At 41.2% G+C, this 23,868-nt stretch overlaps 1 protein-coding gene across 2 annotated transcripts in view; it reads left to right on the forward strand.

Annotated features, from left to right (window-relative positions):
• Window positions 1–23,868, forward strand: part of LOC105468947 (adipogenesis associated Mth938 domain containing) — a 52,422-nt gene that overhangs the window by 3,161 nt on the left and 25,393 nt on the right. For both annotated transcript variants that reach the window (XM_071075348.1, XM_071075349.1), the window contains exon 2: window positions 18,297–18,446. In XM_071075348.1, the coding sequence (XP_070931449.1) occupies window positions 18,315–18,446 (132 nt within the window). In that variant the 5' untranslated portion in view covers window positions 18,297–18,314. The remainder of the gene's footprint in view (window positions 1–18,296; window positions 18,447–23,868) is intronic.

Here is a 23,868-nt window from a genome sequence, read left to right on the forward strand (position 1 = left end):
TGTAAAGGTGCAAAAAAGAGTAGCTATTTTTAAAACCTGTGTTTGATTTATTGCTACTGCCATGAAGAGGCCTTTAAATAAGCATTAAGTTACACTTGGTTCAACCTTGTTTATGAATAAGAAATTTCTTAAGGTATTTCAGATTTCATGTCCTATTGGGGGAAATATTTTGCTCAATAAGAGTGAATGGCTAGTTTATTAAAAATACCAAAAAGTCAAAAACAACCCAAATACTCATCAACAAAAATATAAATTGTGATAGACTACTCAAGAGTGAGAAAAGAAAACTATAGAAATAAACACACTGTTGATACACACTACAGCCTGATTGAATCTTAAAAACATGTTGAGTAAAAGAAGGCAGACACGAAAGAGTTAAGTACTGTACAATTCCATCAATATGAAGGTCAAAAATAATCTGTGGCAATAGAAATCAAAGTAGTTGTTTCCTTTGAACTTAGTAGGGTATTGACTAGAAAGGGACACAAGGGGACTTTGTAGATAGTTTCTATATCTTTATTGGCAAGTTTATTTCTCAAAATTCATTGAACTCTATAAACACTGCATTCAACTAAATGCAATGCAATTATGCTTCAATTTTAAAAGTTAATGGTTTATTCCTATATAATCCCAATTAGCACTGGTACCAGTCTGCCTTTTATCAAAATTTACACACATTTTTGTCTCCTTCATATGTTATCTTTGCATTTGTTACACAGTTTTTTGTTTTGCCTTTTTTTTTTTTTTTTTTTTTTTTTTTTTTTGAGACAGAGTCTCGCTCTATCGCTCCCAGGCTAGAGTGTAGTGTCGCAATCTCGGCTTACTGCAAGCTCCGATTCCCAGGTTCACGCCATTCTACTGCCTCAGCCTCCCGAGTAGCTGGGACTACCGGCGTCTGCCACCATGCCCAGCTAGTTTTTTTTTGTATTTTTAGTAGAGACGGGGTTTCACCGTGTTAGCCAGGATGGTCTCGATCTCCTGACCTCATGATCCACCCTCCTCAGCCTCCCAAAGTGCTGGGATTACAGGCGTGAGCCACTACGCCTGGCTGCTTTTTTTTTTTTTTTTTTTTTTTAGTGAATATTATAAGCTCAGTAAATGTATATTGAGGCAAACTGAATTCCATTTTAGAGCCAATTTGGGGAATTCCTAATCAAGGATGAGCAAATTAGGTATATTTAAAACTCACTTTAAAAAAGCTAAAATAAGCTGGGCACAGTGGCTCACGCCTGTAATCCCAACACTTTGGGAGGCCCAGGCAGGTGGATCACGAGGTCAGGAGATTGAGACCATCCTGGCCAACATGGTGAAACCCCGTCTCTACTAAAATACAAAAAATTAGCCAGGTGTGGTGGTGGGTGCCTGTAGTCCCAGCTACTTGGGAGGCTGAGGCAGGGGAATCGCTTGAACGTGGGAGGCAGAGGTTGCAGAGAGCTGAGATCGCGCCAGTGCACTCCAGCCTGGCGACGGAGACTCTGTCTCAAAAAAAAAAAAAGAAAAAAAGCTAAAGGTTTTTAGCTTCATGTACCTTCAGCTCAAAAAAGGTGAGGTAGGGCCGGGCGCGGTGGCTCAAGCCTGTAATCCCAGCACTTTGGGAGGCCGAGACGGGTGGATCACAAGGTCAGGAGTTGGAGACCATCCTGGCTAACACGGTGAAACCCCGTCTCTACTAAAAAAATACAAAAAACTAGCCGGGCGAGGTGGCGGGCGCCTGTAGTCCCAGCTACTCGGGAGGCTGAGGCAGGAGAATGGCGTAAACCCAGGAGGCGGAGCTTGCAGTGAGCTGAGATCCGGCCACTGCACTCCAGCCTGGGCGACAGAGCGAGACTCCGTCTTAAAAAAGAAAAAAAGAAAAAAAAAATGATTGGTTTCTCTGATGGAATAAAGATTTTTACTGAAAAGAAAAATGAGTGGGGGACCAAGTGCAATGGCTCATGCCTGTAATCCCAGCATTCTGAGAGGCCAAGGTGGAAGTTCAAGACCAGCCTGGTCAACATGGTGAAACCTCATCTCTACTAAAAATGCAAAAATTAGGTGGGCATGGTGGTGCATGCCTGTAGTCCCAGCTACTCGGGAGGCTGAAGCAGGAGAGTCACTTGAACCCAGGAGGCAGAGGTTGCAGTGAACCAAGATCACGCCATTGCACTCCGATCTGGGTGACAGAGTGAGACATCATCTCAAAAAAAAAAAAAAAAAAAAAGATGGGGGACAGCCTGTGTTACTATGTTTTATGTCTTATAGCTATGTGTCTACATTTAAAATTTTTATTATTAAATATTTCAGAACAGGGATAATCATTGGCAGTTTGACATCCTGTTCAGCAAGGCCTGATATTCACTTGTATGGACCAGAAAGGCTGTACTGACTGTTAAACTGTTAAGATACTATATTTACATGCCAGTTGCAGCATAGTCGCTACCGTGAGCCTCCTGAGTACACCCCTGCTACACCGGCTACCCAGTCTTTCTCCAACAACACCCAGCAACTGAACCTTTGAAACAGATACACCAGACCCTATAACTGTGCCTGCAAATTAGATAATCTCAATGAAATGAACACATTTCTAGAATAACACAAACTATGGAAACTCACTCAAGAATAACGAAAATCTGAATGAACCCATAATAAGAAAAAATATTGAATTGGAGCTGGGTGCAGTGGCTCATGCCTGTAATCCCAGCACTTTGAGAGGCCGAGGTGGGCAATCACCTGAGGTCAGGAGTTCAAGACCAGACTGGCCAACATAGTGAAACGCCATCTCTACTAAAAATACAAAAATTAGCCGGGTGTGGTGGCACATACTTGTAGTCCCAGCACTTTGGGAGACTGAGGCAGGAGAATCACTTGAACCCAGGAGACAGAGGTTTCAGTGAGCTGAGATGGGGCCACTGCACTCCAGTCTGGGTGACAGAGTGAAACTCATCTCAAAAAAAAAAAAAACCATCAAATTGGGAATTTGAAATTTGCCCCTGCCCCCACCCCCCTCAAAAAAGAAGAAAAGCTCAGATTCAGATGGCTTCGTGGTCAAGTCTACCGAAAGTTGAAATAAGAATTAATACCAGTGCTTCACAAATTCATGCCAAAAACTAGAAGAGAGGGAACACTTCCCAACTCATTCTGTGAGGACAGATTTTCCCTAGTAGCAAGATAGAGAAAAATATCACAAGAAAAGCCCAGTACCTCATGTAAATTTAGCAAACACAGCAATTCTCAATGAAATACTAGCAAACCAGTTCCAGCCACATATAAAAAGGATTATACACCATAAACAAATGGGATTCATCCCAAGTATGCAATATTGGCTTAAAATCTAAAAATCAATATATTATAATATATTAACAGAATAAAAGAAACAACACAGTCATCTCAATAGATGCAGAAAACTCATTTGACAAAATGCAATATTCTTTCATGTTAAAAATAATAGACTAGGAAGAGAAGGGAACTTTTTCAGCCTGATTTTAAGTCCATTATGAAAAACCCATATCTAATATACGGGATGCTGAAAACTGATTCCTTTCTCCTAAGGTCAGGAACAAGACAATGATGTTTGCTATATCCACTTATATTTAATATTATACTGGAGGTTGTAGCCAGTGTAATGTGTCAAGAAAAAAAAGGCATCCAGATTGGCATGGAAGAAGTAAAACAAGCTCTATCGTAAATTACTGATCTTGTATATAGGAAATCCTAAAGAATCCACAAATAAAGCTATTAGAACAAATAGATAAGCATGTTTGCAGGATACAAGATAAATACTCAAAAATCACGTGTTATTCTATACATTAGCAATCAACAATCCAAAAATGAAATCCGACCAGGCATGGTGGCTCCTGCCTGTAATCCCAGCACTTTGGGAGGCGAGGTAGGTGGATCACTTGAGGCCAGCAGTTCAAGACCAGCCTGGCCAACATGGTGAAACTCCATCTCTACTAAAAAGTACAAAAAATTAGCTGGGCATGGTGATGCGCGCCTGTATTCCCAGCAACTAGGGAGGCTGAGGCAGGAGAATCACTTGAACTTGGGAGGCAGAGGTTGCAGCGAGCCAAAATTGCACGACTGCACTCCAGCCTGGGTGACAGAGCGCGACTCTATCTCAAAAAAACAAAACAAAATACACAAACAGCAAAAAAAGATATCAATAACTCTATTTACAATAGAATCAAAAAATATTTAGAGATTTCTTAAAAAGAAATATAAGCCTGAAAATTATAAAACATTGTTCAAGGAAATTTAAAAAGACGTACATGGGAAGAAAACACATATTCATGGATTGGAAGACTTAATATCGATAAGATGCCAATACTCTTTAAGTTGAAGTACAGATTCAACAGATTCACTCTCCATCAAAATTCCAGCTGGCTTCTTTGTAGAAACTGACAAGTTGATCTTAATAATAATATGGAAATTCAGAGAACCCAGAATATCCAAAACAGTTTTTCAGATGATGAACAAAGTTGAAGGACTCACACTTCCTGGCTTCCAAAGTTACTACACAGCTACAGTCATCAAGATTGTGTGTAGTAATGGCATATGACAGGCTGTGTCTCCCCCGGATTCATATGTTGAAGCCCTAACCCCTAATGTGACTCTATTTGGAGATAATGCCTATAGGAAGGAGTTAACTAAAGTTAAACAATGTCATCAGGGTGGGGCCCTAATGTGATAGAACTGGTAATTTTATAAGAACAGAAATAGAGAGCTCTTTCTCTTCACATGCATATGCCAAGGAGAGGCCATGTGAAGACACAGAGAGATGGCAGACATCTCCAACCCGAGGAGAAAGCCCTCACCAGACAACAGTCAGGCCAGCACCTTATCTTGGATATGCCAGCTCCAGAACTGTCAAAAATAAATTTTTGTTGTTTAAGTTACCGATCTATGGTATTTTTTTGTAGTAGTCAGTCTGAATAACAAATAGCCATTTGGGTCAGTGGAATAGAATGGAGACTTAGATATAAACCTGTACATCTAGAGTAAATTAATTTAAAATAAAGATACCAAGACCATCTAATGGGGAAAGAATAGTCTTTGCAACAAATGATGCTGGGAAAACTGGAGATCCACATAGAAAAGAATGAAGGTGAACCCCTAATTAATTCCATATAAATAATTCAGAATGTTTCAGACGACTACATTTGTAAGACCTGAAACTATGCAACTCTTAGAAGAAAACAAGAGTAAATCTTTAAGACCTTGGATATGGCAATGGATTCTTAGAAGTAACACCAAATCCACAAGCAACAAAAGGAAAAATAAATTAATAGACCTCATCAAAATTAAAAACCTGTGTGCTTTACAAAAACATGTATCAAAAGTCAAGACCATCAGTCCAAATGTGGGGCTTAAGAAAGAAAATCAAGTCTGGGCACAGTTGTTCATGCTTGTAATCTTAGCACTTTTGGAGACCAAGACCAGAGGGTCACTTGAGGCTAGGAATTTGAGACCATCCTGGGAAACATAGTGAGACCCCATCTCTACAAAATTTTTTTGTAAACTTAGCCAGACATGGTGCTGCACACCTGTAGTCCTAGCTGCTCAGGAGCCTTAGGTGGGAAAATCACTTGAGCCCAGGATTTTGAGGCTGTGGTAAGCTATGATTGTGCCATTGCACTCCAGCCTAGGCAACAGAGCAAGACTCTGTACATAAAAGAAGAAAAGAAAGTCAAAAGACAACCTACAAAATAGGAAAAAATATATCCAGTAAGAGATTCATCTAGAATATGTTAAAAACATGTTGGGAGCTGAAAAGGCCAAAGGGATCATGACCAACTCAGCATTCCGCTGGAGGCTATATGATCAAACAGCAAACTGTTTATCATGAATGCAGGATGTGGCAAACTGATACTGCCCTGCCACCAAAAGGTTTGCTGAGGACCTCACTCCCTGGCCCTGGGATAGTTATCTGTTAAGAAATCTAGCGCCTATTGTTCGAAGAATGCAGTCTTACAAGCCCGCCAACACCCACCCCCCACCCACCTCCATTTCTTGCTATCTCTTTTGCCTAATAAATACGGAGGGCTGTGTAAAGCTCAGGGCCCTTGTCCACTAGAGGCAAGGTGCCCCCGACCCCTTCTTCCAAATACACTCTTTTGTCTCTTGTCTTTTATTCCCGCATTTGCCCCCCTTTATTCAGTCCCATAGGTCCATGTGGGTTACATAGTGGCACCCCAAACAGCAACAGGATTGGGTGCTCTACAAAAATACATCAATAATAAAAAAACAATTGGCATTTCATCAAAGAAAATATACAAATAGCCGACAAGCAAATGAGAAGATACTCAACATCTCGATCATCAGGAAATAAATAATGAAAACCACAATGAAATAGTACTTTATGGTTGGGCACAGTGGCTCATGCCTGTAATCCCATCACTTTGGGAGACTGAGGTGGGAGAATTGATTGAGTCCAGGAGTTTGAGACCAGTCTGGGCAACATGACGAGACCCTGTCTCTACAAAATATACAAAAAAAAAAAAAAAAAAAAGCCAGGTGTGGTGGCTTGCAACTGTAGTCCCAGCTACTTGGGAAGCTGAGATGGGAGAATTGGTCGAGGCTTCAGTGAGCTGTAATCATGTCACTGCACTCCAGCCTGGGCAACAAAGCAAGACCCTGTCTCAGAAGAAAGAAAGAAAGAAAAAAATATCATTTCACACCCACAATGACGGCTTGAAATTGGCGTTGACAAGGATATGGAGAAAGCAGAACCCTCGTCACTGCTGGTGGAATTACAAAGTTGTGGATCTGCTATGTAACAGTCTGATAGCTCCTCAAAATGATAAACATAAAGTTATTTGAACCAGCAGTTCCTTTCCTAGCTATACTCAAGAGAAAGGAGCATATGTCCATGCAAAAATTTTTACATAAATGTTCATAACAAGCATTGTTTCTAATACCAAAAATTGGAGACAACCCAATGGCCATCAGCTGATTAATACAGATTCTTTGGCTACTCCTTGAAATTCTTACTTAGTAGATCTCTGTTGGAGCCTTGGTATCTGCAAGCACATGATGTGATTATCATTCTGGTGTTCTGGGAACCAATCTTAATATACCCTGCTCTACCCTTACCTTCTTGATTTTACTCTCCCAAGCCATGCCTACTATGGGATATAATTTCTTCCATACAACATGAAAGAAGCAGCCACCTTTCGCACTACTTAGGTATCTTTTTTTTTTTTTTTTTCTGAGACAGGGTCTCACTCTGTCACCCAGGCTGGAGTGCAGTGGTATGATCTTGGCTCACTGCAACCTCCACCTCCCAGTTTCAAGTGATTCTCCTGCCTCAGCCTCCCCAGGTAGTTGGGATTACAGACATGTGCCACCATGCCTGGCTAATTTTTTTTTTTTTAATAGAGATGAGGTTTCACCATGTTGGCCCGTCTGGTCTTGAACTCCTGACTTCAAGTGATCCACCCACTTCAGCCTCCCAAAAGTGCTGGGATTATAGGCATGAGCCACCATGCCTGGCCAGGTATCTTTTTAAATCTTGTATGAAATTATGTCACTGTTCTGTTGACAAACATCTTGTGACTGCATTTTCTCTAAAGTCCAAGTCTCTTGACATACCTATGATATCCACCATAATCTGAACTCAATTTACCTCTCCAGCTACATCACTCACTGTACTCTAATCACACTGACAATAGACAACTGTACTTACAAAATTACAGGTTTGGAAGTGGCAATACACAAATAACCATCAGCATCATGTATTTCTGGCAGGGTTGATTCTCATATATAAATTTATTCTTTGAGTTTATAAGTTTATAAAATGAAACTTCACGGCCGGGCGCGGTGGCTCAAGCCTGTAATCTCAGCACTTTGGGAGGCCGAGACGGGCGGATCACGAGGTCAGGAGTTCGAGACCATCCTGGCTAACACGGTGAAACCCCGTCTCTACTAAAAAAAAAAATACAAAAAACTAGCCGGGCGAGGTGGCGGGCGCCTGTAGTCCCAGCTACTCGGGAGGCTGAGGCAGGAGAATGGCGGTGTGAACCCGGGAGGCGGAGCTTGCAGTGAGCTGAGATCCGGCCACTGCACTCCAGCCTGGGCGACAGAGCGAGACTCTGTCTCAAAAAAAAAAAAAAAAAAAAAAAAGGCCGGGCGCGGTGGCTCAAGCCTGTAATCCCAGCACTTTGGGAGGCCGAGACGGGCGGATCACGAGGTCAGGAGATCGAGACCATCCTGGCTAACACAATGAAACCCCGTCTCTACTAAAAATACAAAAAAATTAGCCGGGCGAGGTGGCAGGCGCCTGTAGTCCCAGCTACTCGGGAGGCTGAGGCAGGAGAATGGTGTAAACCTGGGAGGCGGAGCTTGCAGTGAGCTGAGATCCGGCCACTGCACTCCAGCCTGGGCGACAGAGCGAGACTCCGTCTCAAAAAAAAAAAAAAAAAAAAAAAAAAAAAAAAGAAAGAAACTTCACAAATAGAGGAACTTTTTTTTTTTTTTTTTTTTTTTTTTTTTTTTTTTTTTTGTGAGATGGCGTTTCACACTTGTTGCCCAGGCTGGAGCGCGATGGCGTGATCTTGGCTCACTGCAACCTCCGCCTCCTGGGTCAAGTGCTTCTCCTGCCTCAGCCTCCCCAGTAGCTGGGATTACAGGCATGCGCCACCACACCAGGCTAATTTTGTATTTTTAGCAGAGGCGGGGTTTCTCTATGTTGATCAGGCTGGTCTGAAACTCCCGACCTCAGGTGGTCCACCCACCTTGGCCTCCCAAAGTGCTGGGATTACAGGCATGAGCCACCGCGCCCAGCCATAGAGGAACTTTTATGTTTATTCTTCAAATGTATTTCCAGTATTTTCTCATGTAGTACCCTCTGTTTTAAGAAAAAAAAAAAAAAGTCCCCCTACCCCTCAGTTCTCCCCATATTTGCCTCTTGAAATTTTTTTTATACCCAGGCTTACAGTGATGTTGTCAAAGAAGAATTCAGTCCATTTGTGCTCTGTAACAGCAGTCCCTAACCTTTTTGACACAAGGGACCAGTATCGTGGAAGACAGTTTTTCCACAGACCGGGGCAGGGATGGTTTCAGGATGATCCAAGCTCCTTACATTTATTGTGCACTTTATTTTGTGTATATATATGTGTGTGTGTGTGTGTGTGTATGTGTACATATATGTGTGTGTGTGTGTATATATATGTTTTTTTTTTTTTTTTGAGACAGGGTCTCACTCTGTTGTCCAGGCTGGAGTGCAGTGGCGGATCTCAGATCACTGCTCTCTAAGTCTTCTCAGAGTTAATCACTATTCCTGCTATTATCCCCTTGTACTTTGTTTGTACCTATTAGAATGTTTATCAATACGTAACATTAAAATTCTCTACTCACCCTGGACTTAGCACAATCTGATTTGTATTACAGTTAATTGTATAGTAATATTTATCTACCATTCCATCTAGATTTTGACCTTTCTTCTTGAAGTCATGAAATGATTCCATTTATTTTTGAGTAATTCTACCTTCCTAATTATTTATTCTGCCAGCTCTTAGCACAAAGAGTTATACATGTTAGAACCTCAAAAATGTCTCTTGAGTAGAAATAAATTGAAAAGGCAACTGAAAGCAGATACAAACTGTAGATGAAGAAAACTGCTTTTGATACTAGTTACCACCATGTATTAAGTAAAGTCAACAGCAGAAAAAGTGTTCCATTATATGTCTTTTTTTATGGTGCTTTAAAAGCTTATAATCCTAGACATAGTCATGCAGATTCATATATACTCCATACAGAAACCAAGATTATAAATACTAATTCAATGAATAAAATGCAAATTACATATCAACAAATACAAATGGTAAACAAACTCACTTAATGGTTAAGGAAGCAATGGTTTCATTCCCAACAAAGAACTAAACACTTTAGGTAGTTTTGAAGAAATGAGAAGATGCAAAGTTTCTACAGAAGTAAAAACATAATGAAGATCAGAGAACCTCTTAATTATGATTTTATTATCAAAGTGAGAAGGGCATGAGGAAACCATTACATCTTTTGTGATGAATTTCATGGAGAAAATTTTTTTTTTTTCTTTTTGAGACAGAGTCATGCAATCTCGGCTCACTGCAACCTCCTCCTCCCAGGTTCAAGTGATTCTCCTGCCTCAGTCTCCTGACTAGCTGGGATTACAAGTACATACCACCTTGTTCAGCTAATTTTTGTATTTTTGGTAGATACGGGTTTTCACCATGTTGGTCAGGCTGGTCTCGAACTCCTGACCTTAGGTGATCCACCCACCATGGCCTCCCAAAGTTCTGGGATTACAGACATGAGCCACTCAGCCTGGCTAAGAAAATGGATTTTAAGGGTAATTCAAATGCCTAGTAAAAGACTGATTAAGTACTTGCAGAAGAATGTTTCTAGTATCAAGATAAGGAGGTATAATGGAAAGGACATAACTTTTGACATCTGGTGACTTTAGTTCCCAATCTCACCTTTACCACTCAGAAACTGTAACATTATTGATAATTAATACTACGAGTGGAATATAGAAGTTAAAAAAATGAATGTTATCTCATGAGCTACACCAGAGTAGTCCAAAGGGTATCCATATTTTTATAAAAAGAAAGAACAAAAACCTGATGTATAAGGATAAATAATTATTTCGGAGACTAGTACCTCCTTAATACATATTCTCCCCTTGAAATCTCTACTTTTAAGCTGGGCACATTGCCTGTTAGAACAGATAGATCTAGCATTCTTTGCAATTGAGTGTGACCACATGACTATATTCTGGCAAATAACATGCAAACAGAAGTATTCTCTGAAACCTTTCAGGAAATTTCTTAAAGGACACCAGACATATACCCTTTGCCCCTTCCCACTTTATCTCTTTATTCTGTTGCTTGGAACATGGATGTGATCGCCAGAGCTCCATATTAAACTATGAGAGTGAAGGCCTCATCATCAAGACTGTGAGGCTGAAACCTGCAAGCCGCCTAATTCCTAGACTTTGAGATAACCACTATACCTGCCCTATGTTGACTACCTCTGGACTTTAAACTTTGTCTTATTTAAGCCACTATGCTTTGGGGTATGTTTAACTCATGTAATGATTATGGTTTATTTTCTAAATCAGACTCATCTTCCTTGTTGATACTCCCAAAAAAGCAACAGTGACATTTTATCTACCAAAAAGTTGTTTTCCTAATACTAAATTCTATAATTTTCCTATACATTTCCTTATTTAATAGTTGTTGAATCTTAAGTTGGGGTCCGATGCGGTGGCTTACACCTGTAATCCCAGTACTTTGGGAGACTGAGGTGGGCGGATCGCTTGAGGTCAGGAATTTGAGACCAGCCTGGCAAACATGGCGAAACCCTGTCTCTACCAAAAAATACAAAAATTAGCCAGACATGGTGGCATGTACCTGTAATCCCAGCTACCAGGGAGACTGAGGCACAAGAATCACTTGGAGGTTACAGTGAGCCGAGATCATGCCACTGCACCCTAGCCTGGGTGACAGAGTGAGACTCTGTCTCAAAAAAGAAAATAATAATATTGGTTGGAGGAGAATGGTAAAGTGAATTGAAGAATACAGGCTGTAGAGTCAGACAGACTTGGATTCAAATTCTCATTTTCTCACTTATTAGCTATATAATTTGGAACAAAGTTCTTAACCACTCTCGAATCTTGATGTTTTTGAGATAATAGATCTAAAATATCTGGTACATGGTAGGTTCCCAATAAATATTCCTTTTTTTCTCAATTGAATTTTAAGATCCAGTTCAAATACTATTCCCTCAAACATATTTCTTTAATTTCCTACCTAGAAATTGCTGTGGACTGAATGTGCACTCCCCACCAACTTCATATATTGAAGCCCTAACCCTAAAAATGACTGTAGTTAGAGATAGGGTCTTCAAGGAAGTAGTTGAAATTAAATGAGGTCGTAAGAGTCAGGCCCTAATCTAATAGGATGGGTGAATTTATAAGAAGAGAAAGAAATACCAGGTGTGCCCATGCAAGCAGAAAAAGCCATATGAGAAAACAGAAAAAGGCATCCATTTCCAAGCCAAAAAGAAAGGCCTCGCCATAAACCAACCAATCCTATTGGCACCTTGATCTTGGACTTCTAGCCTCCAGAACTGTGAGAAAATAAATTTCTATTGTTTAAGACACCCAATCTGTGGTACTTTGTAATGGAAGCCCTATCAGACTAATAAAGAAATCCTCAAAACATACTCATTATGTCTCTCTTTATATCACTTTTTTTTTTTTTTTTTTTTTTTTTTTTTTGAGACGGAGTCTGGCTCTGTCACCCAGGCTGGAGTGCAGTGGCCGGATCTCAGCTCACTGCAAGCTCCACCTCCCGGGTTGCGCCATTCTCCTGCCTCAGCCTCCTGAGTAGCTGAGACTACAGGCGCCCGCCACCTCGCCCGGCTAGTTTTTTGTATTTTTTTTTTAGTAGAGACGGGGTTTCACCGCGTTAGCCAGGATGGTCTTGATCTCCTGACCTCGTGATCCGCCCGTCTCGGCCTCCCAAAGTGCTGGGATTACAGGCTTGAGCCACCGCGCCCGGCCTATATCACTTTTTTAAAGTTACTTTGGTTTTTCTTAAGAAGTTACCTTGTGGCTGGTTGCGGTGGCTCATGCCTATAATCCCAGTACTTTGGGAGGCCGAGGCAGGTGGATCACCTGAGATCAGGAGTTCGGGACCATCCTGAACAACATGGAGAAACCCCGTTTCTAAAATACAAAATTAGGCGGGCATGGTGGCGGGCGCTTGTAATCCCAACTACTCAGGAGGCTGAGGCAGGAGAATTGCTTGAACCCGGGAGACGGAGGTTGCGGTGAGCCGCGATTGCGCCATTACACTCCAGCCTGGGCAACAAGAGCGAAACTCCATCTCAAAAAAACAAAAAAGTTACCTTGTAATTATATGTGTATAATTACTATAATCTAATACTGTAGTATTAGATCCTCAAAAACAGGAATCATGTTTTATGAATTTGTATCTTCCTTCCATAGCACCCAAAACAATATATTGAACTTCTGTGTTATTCGTTTTTGTTTCTTTGGGTTTTTTGTTTGTTTGTTTGCTTGGTTGTTTTTTGAGACACAGTCTCGCTCTGTCGCCCAGGCTGAAGTGCAGTGGCACGATCTCAGCTCACTGCAACCTCTGCCTCCCAGGTTCAAACGATTCTCCTGCCTCAGTCTACCCAGTAGCTGGGATTACAGGTGCCCGCCACCACACCCAGCTAATTTTTGTTATTTTTGGTAGAGACAGGGTTTCACCATGTTAGCCAGGCTGGTCTCTAACCCCTGACCTCATGATCCATCCGCCTCGGCCTCCCAAAGTGCCGGGATCACAGGCGTGAGCCACTGCGCCTGTTCCTTTGGTTTTTTTGTTTTGTTTTGTTTTTTTGAGACGGAGTCGCGCTCTGTCACCCAGGCTGGAGTGCAGTGGTGCGATCTTGGCTCATTGCTACCTCCGCCTCCTGCCTCAGCATCCCGGGTAGATGGGATTACAGGTGTGCATCACTACGCCTGGCTAATTTTTGTATTTTTAATAGAGACAGGTTTTCACCCTGTTGGCCAGACTGGTCTTGAACTCCTGACCTCAAGTGATCCACCTGCTTTGGCCATCCAAAGTGCTGGAATTACAGGTGTGAGCCACCACGCCCAGCCCTCTGGTACTTATTTTTTTAGATGGACATTCAGAAATCGAGGCTGGGCACAGTGGCTCATCCCTGTAATCCGAGCACTTTGGGAGGCTGAGGAGAGAAGATAGATTGCTTGAGCCCAGGATTTGGAGACCAACATGGGCAACATAGTGAGAACCTGGCTCTTAAAAAAAATAAAAATAAAAATTACAAAATTAGCTGGACGTGGTGGCACATACCTCTAGTTCCAGCTAGGAACTAGCCTGAGGTGGGAAGATCACTGGAGCCCAGGGGCTTGAGGTTGCAGTGAGCTAAGATCACGCTACTGCACTCCAGACTGGATGAAAGAATGAGACCCTGTCTCTTTGATATTAATAATAAGTTGAACTTGCAAAAATGAGTTCTTAGTTGTTAATGTTAATCAGAAGTAAGACTTTCTAATCATCTTTATATGGAGATTAAATATGGTTAAGGAGATACATATAGGTGCCAAATTGACAAGAGGTAGACTGTGACTGTTAGTTTTATGTGTCAACGTGGTAAGGTTATAGTATGCAGTTATTTAACCAAATACTAATCTAAGTGTTGCTGTGAACATACCTTGTAGATATGGTTAACATCTACAGTCAGTAGACTAGTGTATATATGAGATTATCCTTGATACACTGAGTTGGCCTCTTCTAGTCAGTTTAAAGTCCAGGCAAAACTGATGTTTCCGTGAAGAAGAAGAAACACTGCCTCAGTACCATAAGAACTCTTGCCCAAGAGAGAGCAGCTTACCAGTATTATCTACACATTTTACACTTGCCAGCTTCCAAAATTTTGTGAGCCACTTTTTTGAAACAAGTCTGTCAATATTTATAGTCATCTGCTTCTGTTTCTCTGGATAACCCTGACTGATACAAGTACCTTTTGCTTACTGTGCTTACCAGTTCTAGAATTTCCATTTTATTCCTTTTTGAAATATTTCCTTATTGAGATTCTGTATTTGCTGAGTCATTGTTACCATATTTTTGTTTATTTCTCTGTGCTTTATTTCCCTTACAATACTTTCTTTGAAGTCTTTGCTAAATGTCAGACTTCTGGGAATACTCAATTACTCAGTTTATTTTTTAATTAATTAATTAATTAATTTTTGGAGACAGGGTCTTGCTCAGTCACCCAGGCTGGAGTATAGTGGCAAGATCATTGCTCACTGCAACCTCAAACTCATGGGCTCAAGTGATCCTCCTGCCTCAGCCTCCTGAGTAGCTAGCACTATAGGTGCAAGCCACCACACCTGGACACCTGGCCTTTTTTTTTTTTTTTTTTTTTTGTGGAAACCAGGTCTCCACCATCCTGGCTAACATAGTGAAACCCTGTCTCTACAAAAAATACAAAAAATTAGCCGGGTGTGATGGCGGGTACCTGTAGTCTCTGCTGCTTAGGAGGCAGGAGAATGGCGTGAACCCGGGAGGTGGAGCTTGCAGTGAGCTGAGATCGTGCCACTGCACTTCAGCCTGGGTGACAGAGCAAGACTCTGTCTCAGAAAAAAAAAAAAAAGAAACTGGGTCTCCCAATAGGAATGCTTTTACACTATTGGTGGGAATGTAAATTAGTTCAACCTTTTTGGAAAACAGTGGGGCGATTCCTCAAATACCTAGACCTAGAAATACCATTTGACCCAGCAATCCCATTACTGGGTATACGCCCAGAGGAATATAAATCATTCTGTTATGAAGATAAATGCATGCATATATTCATTGCAGCACTGTTTACAATAGCAAAGACATGGAATGAACCCATATGCCCATCAGTGATAGACTGGATAAAGAAAATGTGGTACATATACACCATGGTATACTATGCAACCATAAAAGGGAACGAGATCATGTCCTTTGCAGGGACACGGATGGAGCTGGAAGCCGTTATCCTCAGCAGACTAACACAGGAACAGAAAACTGAACACCACGTGTTCTCACTTATAAGTGGGAGCTGAACAAAGAGCACATGGACACAGGGAGGGGAACAACACACACTGGGGCTTGCTGGTGGGGGTCATGGGGAGGGAGAGCATCAGGATAAATAGCTAATCCATGTGGGGCTTAATACCTAGGTGATGGGTTGATAGGTGCAGCAAACCACCATGGCACATGTGTACCTATGTAATGAACCTGCATGTCTTACACATGTATCCTGGAACTTAAAAAAGATGTTACATACATATAACAATTTCCAAGGTATCAGAAAGCAAAAAAGCAAAATAAAGACCAGGGTTGATAGCATGTTATCATTTGTGTAATATTAGAGTATGGAGAGGGGGACAGTACACACACAAACACAGCACCCAGAGATTTGAATGGTTAATACACAATATACCTTTGAAAAGAAACATGAAAACTAGGTATCTGGGGTTCATGGGAGCAAGGAAACTTTCACTCTGTACTGTTTAGTACCTTTTGAATTTAAAAGGGTCTTTAGGCCGGGCGCAGGGGCTCACGCCTGTATTCCCAGCACTTTGGGAGGCCAAGGCAGGTGGATCACCTGAGGTCAGGAGACTGAGACCAGCCTGGCCAACATAGTGAAACCCTGTCTCCACCAAAAATACAAAAATTAGCCAGGCATGGTAGTGCACGCCTGTAATACCAGCTACTTGGGAGGCTGAGACAGGATAATCACTTGAACCCCAGAGGTAGAAGTTGCAGTGAGCCAAGATTGCACCACTGCACTCCAGCCTGGGCAAACAGAGCCAGACTCCATCTCAAAAAAAAAAAAAAAAAAAGTGTTTAATGTATTTCTATTAGAAAAATAAAATTCTAGTAAAAACATAAAAGAAACTGGGTATCTCTGTGTTGCTGAGGCTGGTCTTGAAATTCTGGCCTCAAGTGAAACTCCCACCTCCCACCTTGGCCTCCCAATGTGCTGGGATTACAGACATGAGCCACCACACCCAGCCCCAGATAACAGTTTCAGTTTACAGAGTGTGGGTCATAGTTTTTGTTTATTTGCATGCCTTGTAATTTGTTGTTGAAAAGTGACATTTTAGATAACATATTGTAGGAAAGTCTGGATATCCAGGCATCCAGCCTGGGGAAACAACTTTTCCCCTTGAAAGTTGTTATTTGTTTGTGTGTGTGGGTTTAGCTGTTTGCCTATACTAAGTGTCTTAATCCATTTTGTGCTCCTATAACCGAATACCTGAAACTGGGTAATTTATAATTTATAATGAAAATAAATTTTTGTCTCACAATTCTGGAGGCTGGGAAGTCCAAGATCAATTGGCTCTCATCTGGTGAGAGTCTTCTTGCTGCATCATCCTATGGTGGAAGTCATCACATGGTGGAAGCTCAAAGAGAGGGCCATACTCATTCTTTTATAATGAACCTACCACTCCTGCAATAACAGCATAATCCATTCATGAGGGCGGAACCCTCATGGCCTAATCAGCTCTTAAAGGTCCCACCTCTTAATGTTGTTATAATGACAGTTACATTTAAACATGAATTTGGAAGGGTGCAGACATGCAAACCATAGCACTAAACTAAATCTATGAATTCTCCCATGCAATATGTGTCTACTGAAGTCTCTGTTCTGTTAGGGTTTTTTCTTTGATTTTATTCTTAAACCCGGTTTCCCAAGGTTCTCCTTGGTGTGTATATAGCTTAGTGTTCAGCCAAACATTAATTAAACATTTGGCTCAAACAGTATGAGCCAGTAAGACTTTCTCTCTCTACTAATGGATCACTGTGTGTACTGGGGAGTGCGTGCAAAGTCCAGCTGTTGTATGTCTTCACTGGCTTTTACATTCTGCAAGGCCCTCTTGAACCTTCTTGCTTATCCACTGTGTATGTGGTCAGGATCCATCAGCCTAGAATGTTTGGGTGTCTTGGGTCTATCTTCCAAGTCTTTGATGCAAATCCTTGCAGCCTCTGGTCCACTTGGGATATGTAGAGAGCTTATAAAACCCCCTATGGCTGTGTCATCCCTGGGAAATTCCTGTTAAATCCCACCTAGTTTGCCAATCCATTGCTTGTCCTAAACAAAAGGCAACATAAGGCAAGCAGAGCTACCTTCTATCCATGTTTGCTTGCCACTGAGATCACCTGTTTAAACTGATAATGGCTCTAAGTGAAGTAAGCCTGCTTTGGCCATGGCGGCAAGGCTGTTCATTTTCATGTCCTGCCCCAACCTACTTGAACTTCACTTACAACAGAACTGGAGTGGTGGAATGGGAGTCGTTCCAGGCAAGAACAACAAAAAAATTGTTGTTCTTACCTGAAATTCAGTGATCTTCATGAATAAGCATTTCTCTGATTGTGGTATATGCCTTTAATTTTATTTCTAGAGTGACAAATTTTTGGTTTTGACAGTTTTTTTCTACCTTTATAGTTTCTTCTTGGGAAGAGAATGTGTCAACTTCACTCCATCATGCTGAAGTAAATCTTCATCTCTTAATTTTATCTCTCAAAAATATCCTGAGGATTCCCTCTGGAGTCTGATAAGTAATTGTAGTATCTGGTTTCTATGGTTGGATGATTCAGGATTCCAAGAATAATAGTTACTTTTTAGATCTCTAAAGAAGAAGAAGACAACCACATGAATGAAAAGATGCTTCTTAAATCATGGAGAATCGGGACTTACTATCACTGCATTGTGAAACTGTTTCAGCCTTACTTTATAACTGATTTAGTATATTTTTCTTTTAATTTCAGATTTCAGTGAAGTTCCTTATGACTTCCCCTGAAATTGCTTCCTTATCATGGGGGCAAATGAAAGTAAAAGGCTCTAATACAACCTATAAGGACTGCAAAGTATGGCCAGGGGGCAGTCGGACTTGGGATTGGAGAGAAACAGGAACTGAGGTAAGATATTAGTCTTTGGTTGACACTACATGAGGCTGGCCAAGTGATTTCCAACCTCTTAAGCTGCAATGACTAAGTGAAAAACTATTTCTCTTGTGTCTTTTTGAGATGTAATTCATATACCATTAAATTCACCCTTTTAAAGTATGCAATTCAATGGACTTCTTACATTCAATGCCCCTGTAGTGACATTATAGTGACTTATATTCATAAACTTGTACAACAGTTACCACTGTTAGTTCCAGAATATATTTATCACCTCAGAAAGGAACCACATAACCACTACCAGTCAGTGCCCATTCACTACCACCCCAAGCCCCTAGCAATGATTAATCTACTTTCTGTTGTTATAGATATGCCTATTCTGGATGTTTTCTATAAATGACATCATTCAGATATCTTAGGTGTGTTCCTAGGAGTGGATTTCTGGGTTATATAGTGTTTAACCTTTTGAGGTACTGCCAGACTATCTTCCAAGGCACCTGCACCATTTTACATCTCCACTAGGAATATAGGAAGGTTCCAGTTTTTCCACATTCCTCCTCAACACATTGTTCTTTTCATTGTTTTGTTTTTATTAGAACCATCCTATTAGGTGTGAAGTATTGTTCTCATTGTGATTTTGATTTGCCTTTCCCTACATTTCCTCAAGGATTCCCAGTGTGCCATGCCCAAGGTAGAGCCTCCTTTCTATGAGTATAAGTTGGGCAAAACAAGGGAGCCTCTACCTTTTGACCCCACTCACCTGGGATGTAGCCTCAACAACAGAAAGATGGGGGCAGGATGAGAGGCACCAAAGTCCTGCTCCTCCTGGGAAGGAAGCCTTCCAGCTAGATGCTGAGGGGAGAAAGGGTCTTGTGTTCTTGGCTACAGCAGTCTGGAGAGTAGTCTCTGCCTCACAATGGGGATGGGGCAGGGAGGCATTTATCTTGATGCCTCCACTGTACATGTGCACAGATTCTTACTTGTCTTACCAAATATCTCAATGAGTTCTGGCTTCTGTAAAAAAATTGTCATAGACTGAGTACCTTAAACAATAAACATTTATTTCTCACAGTTCTGGAGACTGAAAGTGTGAGATTAGGATGCCAGCATGGTCAGGTTCTGGTCCTTGCATTAGTTTGTTTTCACACTGCTGATAAAGACATAACCGAGACTGGAGAGCAAAAGAGGTTTCATGGACTTACAGTTCCACATGACTGGGGAGGACTCACAATCATGGCAGAAGGCAAGGAGGAGTAAGTCACATCTTACATGGTTGGTGGCAGGCAAAGAGAGCTTGTGCAGAGAAACTCTTCGTTTTTAAAACCATTAGATCTCATGAGACTCATTCACTATCACAAGAGCAGCACAGGAAAGACCCACTCCCATAATTCAATCACCTCCCACTGAGTTCCTCCCACAACATGCAGGAATTGTGGGAGTTACAATTCAAGACGAGATTTGGGTGGGGACACAGCTAAACCATATCAGCCCTCTTCCAGTTTGTAGACAGCCAACTTCTCTTTGTGTCCTTACGTGGTGGAAAAAGAGGTAGCTAGCTTTTGAGCTTCTTATAAGGGCACTCATCTCACTCATGAGGGCTCCACCCTTAGGACCCAGTTACCTCCTGTAGGTCCCACCTCTAAATAGTATCACATTGGGATTAGAGTTTCAATGTATACATTTTTAAGGGACAATCGTATTAAGTCCATTGCAGCAATTTTTTTTTTTTTTACAGTTTCTTTCTTTCTTTCTTTCTTTTTTTGGAGACAGTCTCCCTCTGTCATCCAGGCTAGAGTGCAGCAGTGAGATCATGGCTCACTGCAGTCTACACCACCTGGGTGAAAAGGATCTTCCTCCCTCAGCCACCTGAGTAGCAAGGACCACAGGCATGCAGTCACACCTGGCTTATTATTTTAGTTTTTATAGAGATGAGGTCTTACTACCTTGCCCAGGCTGGTCTTGAACTCCTGACCCCAAGAAATCCTCCCACCTTGGCCTCCCAAAATGCTGAGATTACAGGCATGAGCCGTCATGCCCAGCCAAATTTTCTTGAATACACGTTTATTCATTGGGTATTTGCTCTTAGGACCATTTCCAGAGGCTTTAGGGGTTTTGTTTTTGTTGTTTTGGTGAGTTCTTGGTTTGAGTTTTTCTTTGTTGTTATTATTAATAATTTTCACATAGGAGTGAGTCAGTGGAGCTCATCATGATGTAATGATGGAAGTAGATCCTTCGTTTTTGAAGAATAGTTTGTTGGATATGGATTTCTTGATCAATAGTCTTTTTCTTTTCAATATGCCATCCCACCACCTTTTGGCTTCATTGGTTTCTAATGATAAATCAACCATTAGCATTATTAGAGCTCCCTTGGACTTGTTGAGTTGCTTCTTTCTAACTGCTTTCAAAACACGTCATAGTAATTTAACTATGATATGTCTAGGTATGGATTATCTTTGAGTTTGTCCTACTTGGAATTTATTGAGCTTCATGAAGATGTAGATTATTGTTTTTTTAAATCAAATTTCGGGGAGTTTAGAGCCATTATTTCTTCAAGTATTCTTTCTACTCCTATCTCCCTTTTCTTGTGACTCCCGTTATGAATATATTGGTAGGCATTAGGGTGTCCTACAGGTCTCCGAGTCTGTATTCTTTGTCTTCATTTTTTTTTCTTTTCTTTGTCTTAGATTGGATAATTTCAATTGACCTATTTTCAATTTTGTTGATTCTTATCTGCTATTGAGCCTCTGTAGTGACATTTTTATTTCCATCATTATACTTTCTAACTCCAGAATTTCTTTTTCTTTTGTTTTTTTTTTTGGCGGGGGATAGACTATCGCTCTGTCGCCACAGCTGGAGTGCCGTGGCACAATTTCGTCTCACTGCAACCTCCGCCCTGCCTTAGCTTCCTGTGTAGCTGGGATTACAGGTGCACTCCACCATGCCCAGCTCTTTCTGCATATTTAGTAGAGACAGGGTTTTACCATGTTGGCCAGGCTGGTCTCAAATTCCTGACCTCAAATGATCCACCCACTTCGGCCTCCCAAAGTGCTGGGTTTATAGGCGTGAGCCACCACACCTGGCCCAGAATTTCTGTTTGGTTGTTTTTAACAATTTATATTTTTTTATTGATATTTTTTATTTGGTAAGATATTGTTATACTTTCCTTTAGTTCTTTTGAACAGTGTTTCCTTTAGCTCCTATTACATATTTAAAATCACTGATTTAGAGTCTTTCTCTGTAAGTCCAGTGTCGGGGCTTCCTCTGGGATAGTTTCTACTGTCTGCTTCCCCCAATCCCCATATGGACCTGCCTTTCTTTTTCTTTCTTTATGTCTTTCTTTGTTGTTTTATTTATATTTCTCAATTTTTTTGTTGAGAACTGGACATTTATATAATATAATGTGGCAACACTGGAAATCAACTCCCCCTTCTGATTCTGAGGGTTTGTTGTTGCTATTTTTTGCAGTTATTTGTTCCTATGTGGTTCTGTATAAAGTCTGTAAAGTCTGTATTCTTTGTTTGTGGCTCATTTACCTTAGTGATGAGCTAATGATTTGACTGAGATTTCTTTACATTGCTGGAATCAGGTGTTTAGATTTACCCATGTGTCTACCAGTTGCCTTTCTTATTATTCCTTTTTGTAATTTAGATCTTTTGAGGTCAATTTCTTCTTTTAGAAAAATCAGTATCCAGCTGGGCATGGTAGTTCACGCCTATGATCACAGTACTTTGGGAGGACAAGGCGGGTAGCTCATTTTAGGCCAGGAGATTGATACCATCCTGGCCAACATGGTGAAACCCCGTTGTCTCCTCAACTTTGGGAGGCCGAGGTGGGCAGATCACCTGAGGTCGGGAGTTTGAGACCAACCTGACCAACATGGAGAAACCCCGTCTCTACTAACAATGCAAAATTAGCCAGGTGTGGTGGCATATGCCTGTAATCCCAGCTACTTGGGAGTAGCTGGAGAATCGCTTGAACCCAGGAGGTTGAGGTTGCAGCGAGCCAAGATCGCGCCATTGCACTCCATCCTGGGCAACAAGAGTGAAACTCCGTCTTAAAAAAAAGAAATTAGTATCCTTTAGAAGTTCTTTCAATAAGGATTTCTTGGTGATCTCTCCCAGTTTTTATTTGTCTGAAAAAGTCTTCGTTTTTTAATTCTAATTTGTCTTGTATTCTAAGTTGACAATTTTTTTTTAGAACTTTATTTGTAGGAATCCTGAATAATCAGACTATGCCATTTGAGATCTGTCCCATAAAGGAAGATTCATATTTGCTTCTTTTCTGTATCCTGTGTTACTCTCAATCTGGGATCACTTTTACTTTTTTTTTTTTTTTGAGACAGAGTCTCGCTCTGTCGCCCAGGCTGGAGTGCAGTGATGCGATCTCTGCTCACTGCAAGCTCCACCTTCCAGGTTCATGCCATTCTCCTGCCTCAGTCTCCTGAGTAGCTGGGACTACAGGCGCCCACCACCATATCCAGCTAATTGTTTTTGTATTTTTAGTAGAGACAGGGTTTCACTGTGTTAGCCAGGTCTCGATCTCCTGACCTTGTGATCCGCCCACCTCAGCCACCCAAAGTGCTGGGATTACAGGCGTGAGCCACCGCGCCAGGACCACTTTTAATTTTTTTGACGGCTTCCAAAACTAGGCTGATAGTGTAAATTTGAGCCCCAAACTGACCTGTGAGCAGGTTTGTGGTTATAAATTATCAGGGAAGACATTTTTCCCCTCTAGCGCCACGACTGAGCAGAAAGCTTTCCTCGTCTTTTTCATTTGCCAAGGGGTGGAATTTTTGGGTCTCAGAATGTGTGTAAAATGGAAGACTCTGAGAATGGCAGTGCCTCAGGGTAACTTTAATATCAGTTCACCATTTTGATTTCCAACTCCCCCTTCACTTTGGCCTCTGGGAATTTCCCTTTCCTTTCTGCAAGCTCAGTTACGTATTTCAGAGGATGTTTATTTTTATCTGGCATTTTGTTTAAGGAAACTTTGTAGGTTGTATAGTCTATCACATTGTTCTTCATTGTAAACAGTTATGCCTACAAAGTTAGGCCCCACATAGAAAGAGAGCCCTAACACATACTCTTTGTGTATGCCTTGGTTTTGAACTGCATGCACTCATTGATGATCGTGACACCCAGTTTGGTTTGTTAGTTACTAACCTAGATCATAATGGATGGAATATACCTAGATTGGTAAAAAGAATAGAAGGGCATGGAGATATAGAAGGGACAGAATGAAAGAAAACTGAGGAATAAGAAGCCTTAAATCATGTAGCCTACCTGAACCAAATGGCTCCATCGGAGTGAAGTTGGAGAATGGGAAGAATAGGTGGTGGTGTGGTTAATAGAGCATCTATATATGCAGAACTGAGTTTATATTGTATTCAGTGAATAAGTCAGAACCACTGTAGCTAGTGTATTAGTCAGGGCTCTCC

The sequence above is a fragment of the Macaca nemestrina genome, chromosome 12 (assembly GCF_043159975.1).
Source record: "Macaca nemestrina isolate mMacNem1 chromosome 12, mMacNem.hap1, whole genome shotgun sequence".
NCBI classification, from domain to species: Eukaryota; Metazoa; Chordata; class Mammalia; order Primates; family Cercopithecidae; genus Macaca; species Macaca nemestrina.